The 18713-nt window shown below is 38.7% G+C and overlaps 1 protein-coding gene across 3 annotated transcripts in view; it reads left to right on the top strand.

Moving 5' to 3' along the window:
- GRM1 (glutamate metabotropic receptor 1) overlaps positions 1 to 18713 on the top strand; it is a 190937-nt gene that overhangs the window by 134786 nt on the left and 37438 nt on the right. For all 3 annotated transcript variants that reach the window (XM_026082802.1, XM_026082803.1, XM_026082804.1), the window contains exons 4-5: positions 11525 to 11771; positions 17587 to 17755. In XM_026082802.1, the coding sequence (XP_025938587.1) occupies positions 11525 to 11771; positions 17587 to 17755 (416 nt within the window). The remainder of the gene's footprint in view (positions 1 to 11524; positions 11772 to 17586; positions 17756 to 18713) is intronic.

The following is an 18713-nucleotide window of genomic DNA, read 5'->3' as shown; positions in this document are numbered from 1 at the left end:
AATTTAAGTATCTAAGGTATTTAATGCTCTGAGAGCTTCAGCACAATTACTGAGTTCTGTCTCTCTCTTTCAGATAGTCTCAGACTTCATATGAAAAGCATGACACTTGAAATTTAATCAGTCCTGTTTCCTGTGCTTTTCATTTTGCCAGTCATTGTGTGTTATGATAGGATGTCTGTAAGGGTATCTGATTCAACAATTGCATTTATTAATTGTGAAAATCATGATTAAAGCTAGGCAGAAAACATTAAAAATCTGCAAATATTTCTTTAAATTTGTAAATGAATTTGATTTTAGCTGTATTCATTCCTGTCTCTTTTAAGAATAGCTGCAACTCATTATCTGCTAGACTTGTTCCAAATAACAGACCCATTAAGAATAGTAGTTCTAAATATGTCTTTAATGGAGTGTGTGAATAAGACAGCAAGGTTACATAGTTACCTGAGGGAGATGAGAAAATGGAAGGTTGGGCTTTTATATATATATATATATACATATAAATATATATATATATGGTTTCTCCACAGATGTCCAGGTCATGTAGCACACAGACTCTACCAAATCCTATCCTTAGACAGACTGGGTCAGGATTCAGGATGGCACTGGAGGAATAAGTTAGCTGAGAAATTTGTAAAGAAAGAAGGAAAAGCAGACACATTCCAGGTCCCTGGGATGTTAACAGATCCTGTTAAAATGGTGTCTGAGGCGCTGAGGCCGGGGGCTTTTGCAGAACCCTGCAGAGATTGGAAAAGAGGCTCAGAGATAGTTTATCACTGAACTGAGAAGGATAAAAGTAGCTATAGTACATTCCATAAGAGTAACTAATTAGATTCCCTGATGTCATATTCCCAAGAAAAGGGCATGAAGAGAAGAAGAGAAAAGAATTGAAGAAAAAAAAAAATTGTAGTCATAAAATAAATTGGGGCTGGGGGACTGTGATACCATTTCAGAGTATGGCCTGTGCTGGATCAGATATGGCATAAGCTCTCCTTTCCATTCACATTGTTTGTAAATCTTCTGTTAAAATAACTGTGCTATTTCCTATATTCTTGAAACATGTAGGCTGAGCCTGACCATTCAAATGGCTTTGTCAGTATTAAATTTGAGTCAACTGGTTAAATAACAACATGGATTTCAAATGCTGTATCTGGATTTGAAATCAGTGTTTTTGCTGGTTACATGTACAAATCATTCAATCAAGGAACAAAAAATAATCAGCTGGCATATGTTATTCCTGTTTAGAAGATGAAATATTCATTTCTAATTAAAACAGGAACTGAGAAATAATGACCTGCTGTGGAAGTTAAATAATAATTTCAAATAAATAATAGAACATGCTGTGGTCATTTTACAGGCAGTTTGTAAACAGTCCAGCTTTAAGAAAAACAAATTAATCATAATAATTGTTTGTCAAGCTCTCATAATAATTATTTATCAAACTCACATAATAATTATTGTCTGTCATTACAAAAAACACCTGAATCACTTCATTTTATCTTCTGCATTGCCTGTTTCTAGAATAAACATATCATTTAGTGTTATTAACAAATAAGATCTTAATTTCCTAACTAGCTGAATTGGAGGATAATTTTTTAAGACTAAGCTGTTGCCAGCTTGATGGATTCCCCAAGCTCAGAATCACAAGTGGAGTGTTATTGCTTTCTAGTTTTAAGACTTGAATATGACCATGAGTTATGATTCGGTATTTGACCTTAGATAATGAAAAGCCACTGCTCTTTTGTGTCAGATTCCTAGCCAATTCCAGCAATTTTCCAATAGGTAATCATAGCATTTTATTTGGGGATGAATTTCCATATGTTAGCAGGGCCAAATATAAATTTTTATGATCATCAAGTAGGTTAAATATCTTTACAGCTTACTCTGTTTGGGATAGATTAATTCCAAGCATCTTCATTAGATTGTGCTTAACAATGAAAGTTTATAATTTTATGTGCATTACAGCATTTGCATATAAAAGTCTCAATCCGGCACATGAACACAGCCATTAAAAAGGCGGTACATAAATACAAACTGGTGTTTCTTCTCAAACCATTTGAACTGGTACTGAAAATGTGAACCATGATTGTCTGGAAGTCCAAGATACAGAGACTGATTTATCCCAAAGAAGGACAATTATTTTCTTCTGCTGTTTTCCAGTCTATTAATTCCAAAGTATAAGGATTGAAATAATAGCCAAAATGAAAATAGCCAAAATAGCCTTAAAACTTAACCTGCTTGTCAGTTTTTTTGGTAATGTTCTGCAGCTGTTGGACATTCTGTTAACAGTATTTCTCATGTTGATCCTATTGCAAGAGCTCATACAGGTATCACAGATTTGGGGGGAAAGGTTTTTTTTCCTACACTGAGCTATACTTTGAATTTCCATCAATTTCTTTTTCATTAAAAAACAGTCTTCACTGCAGAGCTATTTCGTCAGCCTTCCACTGAAGGCTAGGAACAAAGAGAAGCAACGCTCAAATTTCCTGCCAAGCCTTTAACAGCTTACAGCACTGCATCTGTACAATACATCAGAAGAGGTTTCAAACATCAGTTTGTAGATGTAATTAGAGTAGAAAGAATCACAACAACTCATCTTCATAAGGCCATAGATGCTAAGTTTTTTGTTAGATGAAATTCTGTATAAAGTCAACAGAATTTTAGCCCAGAAGAAAGAAACATACAGGCTTTTGGCCATACTGTCATCCTCTACAGCAGCTTTATTAGATCGGTGAGCTTCTGTCAAGCCATCTGCTATAAGCAGATCTTTCCAGACCCGTATTTAGCACTAAAAGAGTTCTGTAACCATTTGCGGTGTTCCATATACATCACCTTGTAGAGACAGTTCTCTGCTTGTTGTCCAGTTTCCTTCTCTTCTTCCTTTTATCAAAAACATTTTTTGTGGCCAGCTGTATTCTTGCAACTTTTCAGCTCTGTGACTGGTTTATTTCTGATCCTACCGACAGGAATTATAAATGTATGGGAACAATCTGTGTAGCTCATGTGCAAACCCATGATGGTACCAAGCTACCCCTTGCCAGGGGCAGCTCTGTGAAGAAGGAAGAGCACTCTCACCCGGGGTTGGTGGTATGTCTACAGCTGTGCTGTTAGCATGGTCCTTCAGTGGTGCATTATGTTTCCTTTCTGAGTCCTTTCTTTTACCACCAGCCAACAGAGACAGAGCAGGAGATGCAGATTTATGGAGAAGTGGGAGAAAGGAATTTTTCCTCTGCCACAGGTCTGTTTCGCATCCTCCTGCCTCCCACTCCAGTGACGCAGGGCTGGCAAAGTCATGCCGCCAGCTGCTGTAAAGGGCTCCAGCTTCTCTCCAGCCTCTCCAAAAGCCAGAGAAGGACTGCAGCACTGCACCTCAGCTGGGAGTGTTTGTGGATATATCTTTTCTCATCCAAATAACCTCTGCCCGCTAGCCCCAGCACAGTCACATACAGACATCAGACATGCCTGCTCTTTCTCTTCCCTTGATGCTGCAGCAAACCATTGGGCAAGAGACAGTCTCACCCCCCCTGCTTGGTTCCTCTTGGATCAGCAGGAGGGAGCTGTAAGAGGAAAGCTGTCTATGCTTTCTAGGGCACAGGCACATTTGAACACAGCCTTGCCATCTTGTGCATCTTGTGCGCATGACTTATGGGCATTGTCACTTGGTGTTTACACCTTAAATCTGCATTTCTGGGAGTCAGGTAGTTGTGTGAGAGGCTGAATGCTCATGGAGAGAGGCATAAGGGGCAGAGAGGGGAAGTGACCTTAAGGCTCTTGTAGCTGCTAAGCAAAGTTTGAAGACTGGGAAAGACAGGAGCAGTTGGGAAGACATCTGGTTCCTTTTGTTTTGTTCCTAAGTCGCGTGGTGCAGGGACTGGACCTGTGAGTTTGTACTGGCTTATGGTTAGCAGCACTGCTCAGTTTTCCTTCTTCTGCGCAGTGTGTAGCAACACTGAGACTCTCTGTGCATCTGATTAATGCGTGAGTCAGCAGCTTTTGCAGTCATTCCTCCTCATAATATTTCAGCTTCACTGTGGCACTGTTGTATTTGTGTATGCCAGGCTCATTCCAGAGTCTTTGACACTAAGCTCTTAAAGCCCTGATGTACTTACATAATGTGATAGGGAGAACCAAGACAGTAAATTTAATTAATTTTTTCCCTGATGCTTCTGACACACAGGGAGAGACAAAAGGAAAGACACTTCTTTTTGAACAGTGAAGAAAAATGTGGCATCCTCAAAGAACCAGGCAAGGAAGCTGAAGACACTGATGGTGCATAGTATGTCTAAAAAGGGGACTAATCTTGTAAAGTTTAGGTGTTAGACATCTAAAGTGAAGGGGAACCTGTGCTTCTTGATGGCTGAATTCAAATTTTGGTTTCCTTTAGCCATATCTCTGTTAAAGATATTCAGGTGAAAGTAAGTAAAAAAAAAACCCTCCTAAATTCAAGCAGCTTTATTTCAGGAGAAGGATCAACAGTTATTTATCCAACTTTGCCAGTGAAAATATATAACCCCTTGCACACAAATGCTGCTGCAATCATCACCCCATTAATGTTTTGGATATAGAACTCCAGAGAGAACATTTTTTGAGGTGCTTCTGCTGAATGCCTAGTTTTTGAACTGCTTTCACTTCTTTCTGTACTTTTATACAAAACTGGAAGTACACTAATCCCAATTAAAAGACAGCGTTCACAAAAATCTAACAAAACAGTATTATCTGGGAGACCCATAGATCTCCCTGTGCTCAGGAAGAAAATAGCAGGGTATCTCAAATGGTAACTGTAATTGTATCCTAGCTTTTCAGGGAAAAAAAGATCAAATATAATTGCATGAATAGAATCTCTTTGCTTGGGGAAATAAAAACCATTTGAAGAATGGAAGTGAAACCTTTCTGATTTAATGACATCCTGAAAATGAAGTCTGCAATCCTCTGAACTCTATTGCTTCACGAGTACTGTAAAATTTCAAATATTTATCGGAGTGTTTTCAAATCTAGTGTAGGACCCACAGATTGTAAGATATTCACTCCTTTTTGCTGCTCCAGTGAAATCCCTCCTTCCTGTAGTCTTGCCAAAAGGCAGAGCAACTTGTTATCCTATAGAAAGCGTTACATTATTGTGTATAGATCGGTGACATGATGTTCAGGAGGCAGTGAAAGAAAGATCCCTGTTCTTAAATAATACATCCTTCCTCACCCTTACTTGACAAGTAGTGGTGTTTGATGCAGTCAAACAAATAGTTCACATACAATGGGAATTGAGTTACCTATTTCATCTTGTGTCTTTGTGATAGCTCTCCTACCATCCTCTCTATCTGTCAGAACCCTCTCATCTCTCTCAGTGTATTTAGCCACTTCTTGAACCTGCTTCCCTACTGCAAAGGCAAAGACATCAAAGTAGGAAGTGAGGAGGTAATCATTACACATAAGGTCTGCTTTTGTTAGAAAAACAGTAAAAGACCTAGTTATCGTGGGGCAGAAACCATACTAGAACCAAGAATTTACCACAATGGTACTATTTGTTGTAGTTTGAATGATTTGTTATGGTCTGTGACCAATTTTTCAGCCTATCATTCTGGTATGAAAAATACAAACCATTTTTAATTCATTTTGAAACAAAGCCTCTTTTTTTCTTAACCTCTTTTGGCTTAGTAAAACAAAAAAATCATTTCTTCACAAATTATTTGCAGTCCCGCTAGCTTGCACATAGAGACACCAAGATCATTGAGATAGTCCATAACAATAATGCAAGTGAAGCCAGCAGCCCTAATTCACAAATTCCTTGTTCTAATCACTAGATAGCATTCCCCAGGCCCTCCTTCATAGGCAGTCAGCTACAGCTGGAATTGCCTGGATAACAGGCAGTTACTTCTGAAAACACAACTTAAGAAATTCCTGTAGCTGTATATGAAAGAGATGGGCATTTGGTAGTTTTCATACAAAAATAAATGCCTTTTATTATGCTGACCTATTGCTTCTGTTTATTTTGACTATATTTGGGTGTAATGAGCTCAGTGAAGTCAACAGAATGCCTCTCTATACCATCAAGAGATGAGAATTTCATTCAGCTTTCATTGTCATGCAATATAATGAATAGAATGCATTTTTCTAAAAGATGATACGAAGAGAACAAGCCATTTAGTGTGCAGATTGTGAACATGCTGTCTCTGTACTAATTACATTTAAAGATTTATAATCTATGGAATTCATTTTGCAATGCCTTACAGTGAAATTTGTAAAATAATTATGTTGTTATCTTTGTTTTTAGAAAATATAAGAGATGTTATAATAGAACACAAGAATGAAAGAACTGGCAATATTTATAAAATATCTAAACTGGTAATGCCAAACGAGTTTAAGCAAAAGAAGCATTTTGCAAAAAATATTTAAGAGAATCTGGGGTTGTCTGGGTTATTCACAGGATTAACCATTAAACCAAAAAAAAAAAAAAAGAAAAAAATTATTTTCTTAGAATTAATGACAAAACAAAAAATGTATAATTGATTACATTTTCTCCCCCAGTTGTCCAAAGATGAAACCCTAATTAAATAGTTAAGCAGCCAAATAAAAGTGACCTAATTTTTTCCAGGAAACCAAATACCCATAAATGCTACTAAAATCAAGGAAAGCTAAGTCTGCTCATCATCTTTTATGTGTCATTTAGATGTCAAAGTAATCACTAGCTGTTACCTTTAGGGACCCATGTTTGAAATGACTGATTGGTTCAGCATGTTGGCCTTCTGCCCCGCTCCCCACAAGATCCTCTGGTTGCCACCGGATGAGACAAATGTGTTGTGCCTCAGGTTTCTCAGGTCTTCTCTAATGTGAGGCACTTCAAGATATGTTACTTCTGTTATTTTCCAAGGATGTGTTGTGTCACTAGCATATCTCTACAGAGCCAGACGGGCATGTTAGCTCGGAGTAGTTGGTTACAGCAGTGTACATTGGTACTGAAGGAATGAGAAAATGGTATGCTCTACCAGGTGATGGTGTAACCCGTGCTCTGCCCCAGGCATGTTGTGGGGGGAGCACTCTTCTTTGAGGTGCCTTGGTGCTAAGTTGTTATACATGCAGCCCAATTAGGGGAGATTTCTTTCTTTCTTTCTTTCTTTTTTTTTTTTTACATCTTTCCAGGGAGATTTATCCCTGACTGCTTCCAGAATGTTTTCTTTGCTTAAATGAGCACTCATATAGACTGTAGGCTATCACCATACAACTGGCAACAAAGCTGAAATCTGATATGGGCCACCCACAAAGCGTTTCAATACTAAGAMAGACTGACATAAAAAAAGGAGGCTGTATATGCCATTTCTACCTTTAGAGGACCTTTAGACCTCTGTCAGGACTGCCAGAAAAGATGAGAGCTTTCATAATAGCTGCTAACTCAACCAAGGCAACAAAATCTCTTGTAATACGATATTGAATACTCAGCAGATGAGAGTTAGTTTTGCTCTGTAACAAACACTATAACTATCTGGTGATTCCAGAGCAAACACTGTCGTTTATAACAATTTTGTTCAGCAGATTTTGGCTTTTTGTTCTAATCAAGAGTCATCTGTGAACAGACTGTGTTCTTTATCAAATGTGTGTGTTTGTTCAAAATTTACCAACTGGTTAGGTATTGATCAGAGTCCCAAACCAAAATGTTTTTACAGTTCTTTCCTTCCCATATTCCTTTCTGCCCTAACCTCTCTGAGGACTGCAAACAAATAATCCTTTGTGGTTAAACTCTTATTGAATGTTAACATAGACTTTTCCTATCTTTACCTTGCATGTTAGACTTTAGCTCACTTCTAGCCACAATTTTAATAGTATAGTTTCTTCTTAATTGCAGTTGGTCAAGTCAAATTTGCACAAGTATCCATTCTGCTCTCCAGAATACAGGTAGCTTCATACCTACTTCATAGCAAAGGTATCAAGCTCAATTCGTAGTTGTTTTACATTCAGTTCCTTGTAAGTATCTAATTGAAGATAATATTGTTTAAATTTGAAGCATATTATGGTCAAAAGAAAGAGTCACATTGAGTTTCATGAAATTTTGATCTGATCTATCTTCTTCCTCCCTCTCCCTAGGTATTATTTTTAGCAGAGTTAGAAGCATCTTTTGGTTGTGGACAGCGAGGGTGTTTTGGGGTTTTTTTTAGTAGTCCGTGTGTGTATATACCATCCTCTCCTTTTCATCTTCAAGATTGAGCTAATGGAAACAGAGAATAAAACCAAAATTGTGATAAGAAAAAAAAATTTGAAGAACCATTAAAACAAAAACGTAACAGGAAGATTTGCATTGCATCCAATTTAAAAAAAAAAAAGTAAGGATCAAATTTAGGACAGATGAATTCTTCAAGGTCATTCAAAAAGATAATGGCCTAATTTGAGATTTTAATTAATCCAGTACTCACATGGCTTACAATTTTTCTTTGCTTAGTAAAAACTAAAGTCCCTAAAAAATAAGAAAACTAACAAAATACTTTTCTATTTTTAATGCTAATTCACCCAAGTGTTCAGATTAGCCTCTGTAGCTCAATGATTTTTTTTTTCCAAAGGATGAGGGGGAGAGAAAAAAGTAAAGATGTCTGGCAATCCAGAGTTCTGCTTTGCTCTTTTTTTGTTACATTTAAAAGGCATACTGAGGAAAAACTAATAACTTTACAGAGAAGCTCCATAACAAACAACATATAGTTGTTACATTTGTTAAGAAGCTGTTCTATGAAAACTTAAGTGAACACAGATTGCCTCTGTTTTATCTCCAGCCAAACATAATTGCATGATCTCAATTGTTTAAAAAAACATAATTTGTTACTGGATTGTCATAAGTGAGTTTTAAAAACAGTAATACATGAGGTATATCAATAATTTATAATGGTGAAAATGAAGTAAAATAGATTTTGTCAGCAGGAAGTTAAGTTTAGGTAAGCCACATGACTTCTCTGGTGGATTTACTGGGAAATATCTTATTTATACATAGGGAAAATTATATTACTGATTTGTGGATTATTTATTACCGTAATGAGGCTTCACATATTACTTGCAATTAGAGTACAATTATTTCTGTAAGTGAAACAAGGCAGCCACCTTTCCAGCGTGGAACTATGTGCTTGTAGCCTCAATGTAAGCAAGATGTTTACTCCTAACTAGTCAAAAACAAATCCTCCCACTGTCAAATATTTGTTTTGTTTGGTGGCATGTATATTGTATTTAAATATGAGCAACCAAATCCATACTTTTCTGAGTTAATACATAATTGAGGAAAATGGCCTCTTTTTAAAACATTGGCAAATTCTGTTAAATTTAGGCTTTTATGTCTGGCAGCCATGTGAATGTTTGCCTCAGGAAAAGCATATGGATGCTATCATTACCTCCTGCAAGTGTCATCAATGCTGAAATATTTATATATATWTTTTTTTAATTAATTGAGAAATTAAAGAGGTATCTGAGAKAAACTGGCAGGAAGAAAACAGTTGACATTGAGTGCTGTGACTTACCAGTCATTTTGTGACCTCTTCAGCTAGTTGCTTCTTAGAAGCTACATAATAAAAAGAGAACCACTGTGCCAAGCTCAGGAGCTTTCCACCTTTCTTTCGAACAGGGATGGAGAACACATTCATTTTCTACCTACAAGAAAGCAGAATAGGTGATAAATTCATAGTGTGTTAATCCCAAGAGGCTAATCAGCAGACAAAACACACCTAGAGATAATATATTCAGACCCCACATTAACATCTTGATGCAACTAATGTCTAGACTAGTCCAAATGTACTATGCACAGTACATTGTATGTGCCCTGACATACACTGTGTTTCCTGAGTGTTTGTCAATCCATGTATGTATTCTGCCAGGCTACATACAACATTTCAGTTCTCACTATATTTCTGACCATGGATCTTAATGGTGTTGGTTTCATGTGATCTGCATGGGAGCTGTGAATCTTTTACTACAAGGAAAGTGGCAGGTACGTTGTCCCTGGGAAACATTTCTCTGGCTGCTGCTTGCTTGGTGGTGGTGGTGGTGGTGGTGGTGGCAAAGGTACAGCAGGGTGAAGAGCACACGAACTAATTCAGTCAGATTACTTGATTTTCACAATGCTTTTCTCTTCACCATCACAACCGTTTGCTATGCTCGAATCATATGGAAAATAGCTGCTGAAGCAGGACTTTCTTGCCCAGTTGCCACCAATGGCCTGTGCCAGGGACACCCAGAAAGAAATCTAGACTTCTCTGCCTTGCAGATTTATGCTGTCCTAATGAACCCCCAGATGACATTTCTGAGTTGYAGGGGAAGCAAGCTGAGAATAACTACCAAATCAGGGTATTTTCCAAGGATTAATTTGAGGATCATCTTCACTGCCTGATTTAAAAGCCATACCATATCTACATTAGGATAAAGGGCTATTTTTTTAACTTGAAAGTTACAGCAAACCTGTAGATTTTCCTCTTTTCTTCATATTAAAATGACAACTACCTTCCCCAACCTAGATTTAAAAAGTGTCAGTTAACACCTAGTCTCTCACACATCCTACTTTTCTAGTGCAGACAAGGTGTTACTTAGACAAAGTAACAGAGACTGCATGGCAAATGCCTGTTAAGTACTGAGTGATGTGGGAGGTCTACAGATAAAAGCATATTGCAGCTTTGAGCATATTGAGATAGAATGATTCAGGGGAATGGAAAGAAAATAGAGAGGTTTCTTAATTCCAGCTTGCCCAGGAGTCGTGTGGTTCAGGTCCTCTGTGACTAGGGGTCAGTGCTGACAGCGTTCAGCAGCTCGTGACAGCAAACCGGGGAATAGCCCAGTCCCCAGGGGGTCTGACTTGCAGTGGCACCCTTTGGCTGTGCCTGAATGTCAGATCAGAGTCAAAACCTACCTCTGGGAAAAGCTTTCGCTGCCACCTTGTTTCTGTCCAACAACCAGGGACTTCAATGCGTGTTAACACAGAATCTTTTAACTTGCAGTTACATAAAAATCTTTTAGTGTTATGACTTTCATTTAACTTTCTGTAGCAATCCCAAATTGGCATATATGCTACTACTTTTAGCTAGAACGATCAGTTCTGATAACCTGAGAGGTGGCACTGATTTCGATTTTTTGCTTATTAACACTGAGAGGGAAATTGTTATCTTGGCCCTCAAAAATCTGAGATTTCAAAAAAAATCTTGAAATATGACAAAAAGTCAAATTTTATGTCAAATTACCTTTAAAAACCTGTTCTAGCTAAAATGTGTCATTCTGATGTTCAGATTTTAAACCCTTCTTAACATAAATAGCATTGTGAAATCACAAACAAAAGTTCCCCAAAGAACAAATTAAAGTTGGCAATTTGTTGAAACTGGTGTTTTCTTATGAGCCAATTCAATGAATTAAAGATTTTTGACAAAAAATATGTTTTAATTAAAATTCCTTGTTAGCACCATCTATATGCTTCTTAAACTTTGTAAGAGAAATTAAAAAAAAAATTTAATCTCTCACTGATGCTTTGTATTTTCATGTTATTATTTCATCTTTGTTTATAACACTTTTTTTCTCACTATTGTAGGCAACGAGAGCCTAGAAGAAAACTATGTGCAGGACAGTAAAATGGGATTTGTCATCAATGCTATATATGCCATGGCTCATGGCCTCCAAAATATGCATCATTCCCTTTGCCCTGGACATGTTGGGCTGTGTGATGCTATGAAGCCAATTGATGGCAGCAAACTCTTGGAATTCCTCCTTAAGTCCTCGTTCATTGGTGTTTCTGGAGAAGAAGTTTGGTTTGATGAAAAGGGAGATGCCCCTGGAAGGTAAAGAGATGTTTCATCCCCTCTATTTAAACCAGCTGTTGTGGAGGGAGGGAGGAAGGGAAGGACATTGCTGCATTTGGTGATGGAGATTTCTTTGGCTGTTTTGCTGAAGCATGCAGCATGCATACTGCAAGACAGAAACCAAGCTATATGGGTTAGTTTTACTAGTAGGCAGGGATAACACTGGTAACACATGATATATTGATAGCTACAGCTTGTATTGGGACTGGAGTTACAGTGCAGCCTGAAACATCTCTAGTGTTTCCAGAGAGAYCTTGTATCTTCCAGAGTTTTGGTGTATGAGCTACCACTGGGGCTCAGTACCAGGGCTCCAGTATGCACAAAGCTTAATACAATTGCTTGGAATTTAGTGAAGCATTTGCTTGCTAAGTTTTTGAAGGTAGGGCTGCAGAGCACCAGTAAATTTACTGGGTCCAGTAAATTCAAACTATGGGAACTGCTACTGTCCCTCCTTCTCTAGTAGACACAGTATGAACCCAAGAAATGGGAGAGACAGCAACTTTGTGGACTCGTACATCGCCTTTGTTTCTCTTATGGGAGCCGAATGACAGAAATCTTTTCCTCTTCATTTAGTACTGTGGGCTTTGTCCAACTATTTTAAGTGAGACACCCCACAAATAGATTTATTTTTGAGGGTTTGTTTTTAATAAATTTAATTCAACTGCTGAAGTACACAGTCCTTTATTAATTGATCCTTACTCAGGAGTTGCTTCATTTAAGTTAGTTTTTCTACTGAGTTATTAAAGTGTTATCAAAGACTCTCTCACTCCATCTTTGGGCATATTGAACAAATGCATCTGAGTGCCAACACTGCACAAAGAGAGTGCTCTGGAATAAACAAGAGTCTGCAGTCTAGCACATGCCTTCAAAGAATATTTCTATTGCTAACCCTTGTTATTAAAATTGACTAACTTTTGCACCATTTGCTATTTGCATTGCTTGTTATATTTGAACAGTATGTATATTTAAACAGCTTCTTACATTGAAATAGTAAGAAAAAGCTGGTCATTTTGGTCTTGTTTCTCACTGAGTGCTGCTTACGTTGTATTTGTATRTATACAGCTTAAATAGAAATGCGAAATTACTGCTTAGTGTAGCTGTAAGTTTATTACATACAATTTCTCTCTGTAAAAGCATTACACCAGTTTTGTGTATGGTGCATTGTCTGCGCAATAGTTATTGGGCTTGATATTTAGGTGTATTTTTTCAGTTTTAGCAGAAATCTTGTTTATTATCTTGTTTTCTGAGAGCATTTGTGCAACTGTGATTAGTACAAAGCCCAGAATTAGAATGAACAGTTCCTAAATTCAAAAAATAGGGAAGTTTATTTCAGGATATTTCTCTGAGTAGGTCAGGATGATAGATCTTATTCCTTCCATCATTTTGGTCTCTAGCAAGGTTCATTTCTCCTTCTTCCCTGGCCTATTTAGAATTTGGTGGGTTATTTTAGGTAGAATTTCTTCTGTTTATCTTTTACATTTTCATAACTGGAGTTAGCAAGTTTGGACAAGAAGGTTCATTTAATCTTTTGTTATTCATACCTTAATCCTTGTATCATTCTGTGGCATTTATGACATGGGCAATAGCACATCAGTGAATAGTGGTGTATGCATCGGTAATGAAACATCAGCTGTACAGCTGGTCAGATCTTCGGAGACCAGCAGTATTTTACGTCCATGTAAAACTATAGTTAGGGGTATATGACTCCAGACTTGTACCAGTGTTTCCACAGCCCTACACAGAAGCCCGCTTTGTGGATATGTGAATGTATTGTACCGCTCTGTCGATACCCAAAAGAATTTTTATACCTTAATGAAACAAAAAGCTAAACATCATATGCAACACTGGAATAAAGCAAAGAGTACCCAATCTGGAATTGTCTAATTTGCCATTTTTTCTATCTCAGTGCAAGAATGTCACACAACTATGTAAAGTTTTTCAATATTATCTTGCCATATTGTCTAAACAAATCAACTTACAAGATGGAATAAAGCAATGTTCCTACTTAGAAACCAGAAAACTTTCACGCATTTTGTTTTCAAAATCTTTGAGGTCCTCTGAGCAAGAGAATCTCATAAGCTCCTAGTTATACTCAAAAGGGCTAGAGCAGGTGGAGATGCCAGTAGTTATGTTTGCCCGATGTTCATATCATTCTCTGTCTTGAATTTCTTACAGCTTTGTCAAACCTTAATCACTTGTTTAGATATAACTTTTTTTTTCTATTTCAGACTCAATTCATGGTTTCAAAGCTCTATCAAAATAAGATTAAAAGACATGAGGCAGTTTTTCCAGGGTCTATTTCTTTTGTTCAGAATCTTTTCTTTGAAGAGCTTTTATTCAAAAATGTAAAGCAGAACTTTGTTAGAAGGGCACAAATATAGTCACTTAACTGTCTGCACTGCCTCCAGCACAAATGACCTGGATTTGGCTTTAGAAAATCAACAGCTGTATGTGCTCACTATAGCATCAATAAGAACAATCTGGTAAAATTCCTGAACTTTTTACTTTCATTGAGTACCTCTGATTTGCTTTCTCCATAGTAATCATATCACTCAAATTCCTAGAAATGGCTAGAGAGGGATGCAGCAGTCCACCCCGAATCCTTCTTTTATCCTATTTAAAGGTGCATCCATGTATTTTAGATCCATGTATTTTAGGACAGAGCATTTCAAACTATTGTCTATTCTAGGGTAACCACCTGCTTTTAGCTTGAGGCAAGCATGAAGAAACTCCTGGACAAACAGTTTGTGCAGGCCTCTAATCATAAAAATTTGATGTGACAACCGTCAGGTGAACTCTGAACCCTTACACAGGACCTCTGCTATGCTGATATTTACAGGTTAACAGAAACTAGGGCCGTTTGACCCTAACTAGACTTGGAGGTAGACACATATAACATTACCTAATTCAAAAGCTTCAGTAACTATTTTGGCTACAAACATGGCAACTCTATCAGCTCCAATGCTTTGAGGAAATTATCAAATGCATAATGCAAAGGCTTAAAATATATATAGTATATAAAGGAAAGTGTGGCAAATATACCTGGTTATTTTGGAGTTAGGCTCCATAGGTGGTGGCTTTGGCCAGCTATGTCCCAGTGTTATTCAGCACCGCTGTTTGCCATTATGCCTTCTAGCACAGGAAGCCTTACTGCCAGCACCTATGTTATGCTGAGTTCACGTCTATGGAGAAAGGTAACATCAGCTATCTCAGACTAATCATCATTTACCTCAGAGTAAGAGTGTGCCTGTGACTAATTGGCTTGTGGTATGGCTCACCTCACAAGGAACTTGTTCTTATGACCCCACCTATATGGTCATGGTGTTTTCTAATATACTTGAGAGCTTGTCCTTATATTAAAAGTAGAGTTCAAGTTTTTTATGTGCAGAATATTTTCATGGGTTCTGTAAGTGCTGCCTTATGTGTGTGACATCCAGTTGCCTCCAGGATCCTCATTTTCTTAGTGCTTCACAGCTCTATTGAAACCTACTTCTTTTGGGATGACCATTTTTAGCTTGGACACAGCTGTTGAAAACTGTTAAAGTTGTACATGTGTGAGATAGGGAATGGGGTGAGATATCCTAGCAGTGGTGTGCAACTCTTCCTTACTCAAGGCAGAAATTTTTCATTAAGGAAAAGAAGGAGAGGATGAAGAATTTATGCACATCTCCATATACCAAGTGTATTTGCTAGATCACGTTCTTTTCACTTAAAATTCAAGGTGCATCTCAAAACTGCATGCATTGTACTACAACTTGTCATTTGCAAGACTGTGTAAGAACTTTTAGTCTGCATACTTCATTTGTTGACAGAAAACTGATAGAGAAGGGAACAGTATTATAAGAAAACATAAGAATGGCTTTCAACTTAAATTTGTATCTCTGCATTAATTCCATTTTGTGCCTTGCAATAAGTTTTTGCAAAAATGAAAACAAGCTGTGCAGACTGAAAAATTCCATTAGGGAATGTGAGCTTTCAGTAATCTTTTATTCTCCTTCCTGAATTCATTTTCCAGCTCAAAGAAACTGATTGTGTATCGGTCTAATTCAAGGTCACACTAAAAACCCAGTAGGTTCTGCTTGCTAGCAAGAGACGTGTACATTCCTGCTCAATTTTATTCCTGTCTGTTGAATCTGCATTATAAAGTACCCTGCAGTTATTGCTTCTTGTTATCCTGATTCTTCACAGTGCTTCCCAAGGACAGCATTCCCTCCTTATGTCCTTCCTTTATAAGAGCTGGGAAATGAGGAGGAATTGCTTTCTGGTGACTTTGAAATTTTCCCCTTTTCTAAGGACCTCTTCAGTTAACAGCCAATTGCCAAACATGGAGCTGTAGAGCTGGGCTTCTGCACCTCCTTGGAGTTCCTTTGAAGTCAGTGGCAGGAGTCCCTTTTCGCATGTTATTCTCCGGTGACTTCAGTGGAGCTCTGCAGTGGCACAGATGTTGTCTGTGCATACATATTTACAAAACTGCAGTCTAACTCTACATAGCTGTAAATATGCACTTCTTTAAATTATCTTTCACTAGAGACATCCCAAAACCAATACAAGGCACACATTTAGAGAGTAGTTCTTCTGCCTCTTCCCTCTGTGTACTGCAGAGAGTTGGAATTTTGCATGTTTGAACCTCAGCCGAGAAGAGGAAAAACTGGACACAGCGCTCCCTTTGCCCAGGCATCCCCGTTGCTATTTACGGCTCATACTTTGTTTAGCTTTCATTCCTACRCCCATACAGATTAGCAATATTCATTATAAACTAGAGATTTTTTTCCAGAGAACTAGAGAAAACAAGGCAGTAACTCCCAGGCTTGTAATGCAGAAGATCCTTTGTGGTTTCAACCCAAACTATGATTTCTGGTTTGCAGCCTTCCTTCTCATGTCCATTTTTAATCAAAGCACTCCCCTGCCTACCTCCCACCCCTCTTCTCTTCTGAAGAGCCCAGCATGTAGGTCCATCCTCATTCATGGTTCTTTCTCCCTGTGCTCTCTCCTCTATTCACTCTCCCACTCTTGCTTATTTCCTGCCATGAAATTGCCCTACTTAATCATTGCTTTGCACAAGCCATGTTCAGCGAGTAAAAGCAGGAGCCAAGCAGTTAGCAGGAAGGGATGTGCACACATACCAGTCCCAACACACCAAGTGCAATGATGGAGTTAGGGAAGCTGGATGTTTATTGTAGTGCTGTTTTAGGCTTCCTGTACATTAACCTTGCTAAGTTCTGCTCCACCTGTCTAGGGCAAGGAAGTAAATTTTGTGCCTGGGCTGCTAAGTTTCCTGACAGTCTCACTGGGCTGTGTAATGTAAATAGTTGAACTAGTGCTTATGGTTAACTTAAGGTATACAAGTTTGGTTATTTCCACTGAGTAATTACTTCAGAGTTCCCACTCAGGGCTATCCTATGACCAACCTGCATGTAGTCGCCAAGCAAATCTTAAAGTCATCCTGAAAAAGGACGGAACAAAGCACCATCCAGCCAGTGCCTACAAGGGCATCTGCAGCAGAGCTTCTTCTCTTTAAGATAAGGTGCTTCCTGGACACACAACTTTTTTTTCCATGGTTGCATGTTAATGGGGCAGGCAATCAGTAATTATGTGGCAATCGTTTCCCATAATCCTATTGCAAATCCTATAGTATTTGGTGTTTTCTTGAAACTCTAGTTCATGGAGTTAGGTGATGATGTGAGACATGAATTTTTGGGGAGGCAGAAGGAGACGGGCAAGGAAAATTTTTAGTCTTCATGTTGCAGGAAAGTGCTTGAGGATGTGACTTGTTTTCTCTTTTTCTTCCTTGCAGGTATGACATCATGAACCTGCAGTACACAGAGCCGAACCGCTATGACTACGTCCTCATTGGCACCTGGCACGAGGGCGTGCTCAACATCGATGACGACCGGGTTCAGATGAACAAGAGCGGGATGGTGCGCTCCGTGTGCAGCGAGCCCTGCTGGAAGGGACAGATTAAGGTGTGCGTTGGGCACTGCCCGCTACATTGTGCATCCAGGAAAACCCACATCCTGATAGTGAGATGTGAATAACCAGGCAATGTTTTTTCACCAGACCCAAACAAACTTCATTCAAGCTGAGAGAAATAATGGGTGTTACTTATTACTTCCTTTTCTTTAGGAAAGCCAAAACTGTAGAAAGACTCCTAGATCAACATATTACTCTTACAGTCCCATATATGGACCCATGTTTCCTGCAATTGCCGTTTACAGTGATGCAGAATCTTATAGTGTCACAGGATTTGAAATAAATTTCTCCTGATGTGGCAAAGAACAAGAAGAAGACATTCGCTTAGCCATTGCCTACAATTTTGAGTGGCTGTGATTTGCTCAGGGACTGATACTTAAAACAATCACAGAATCACAGAATCACAGAATCACTGAGGTTGGAAGGGACCTCTGGAGATCATCTAGTCCAACCCCCCTGCTCAAGCAGGGTCACCTAGAGCACATTGCACAGGATCGCGTCCAGGCGCGTTTTGAATATCTCCAGAGAAGGAGACTCCACAACCTCTCTGGGCAACCTGTTCCAGTGCTCTGTCACCCTCACAGTGAAAAAGTTTTTCCTCATGTTAAGATGGAAGTGTCTGTGTTTCAGTTTGTGCCCATTGCCTCGCGTCCTGTTGCTCGGCACCACTGAAAAGAGTCTGGTCCCATCCTCTCGACATCCTCCCTTCACATACTTGTACACATTGATAAGATCTCCTCTCAGCCTTCTCTTCTCCAGGCTAAACAGGCCAAGCTCTCTCAGCCTTTCCTCATAAGAGAGATGCTCCAGTCCCCTAATCATCTATGTGGCCCTTCGCTGGACTTGCTCCAGTAGTGCCACATCCCTCTTGTACTGGGGAGCCCAGAACTGGGCACAGTACTCCAGATGGGGCCTCACCAGGGCTGAGTAGAGGGGGAGAATCACCTCCCT

This window comes from Apteryx rowi, unplaced genomic scaffold (assembly GCF_003343035.1).
Source record: "Apteryx rowi isolate R43461 unplaced genomic scaffold, aptRow1 scaffold_594, whole genome shotgun sequence".
Classification (NCBI taxonomy): domain Eukaryota; kingdom Metazoa; phylum Chordata; class Aves; order Apterygiformes; family Apterygidae; genus Apteryx; species Apteryx rowi.
The sequence above is the reverse complement of the archived record's forward strand: the minus strand, read 5'-3'. Positions and strand labels throughout refer to the sequence as shown.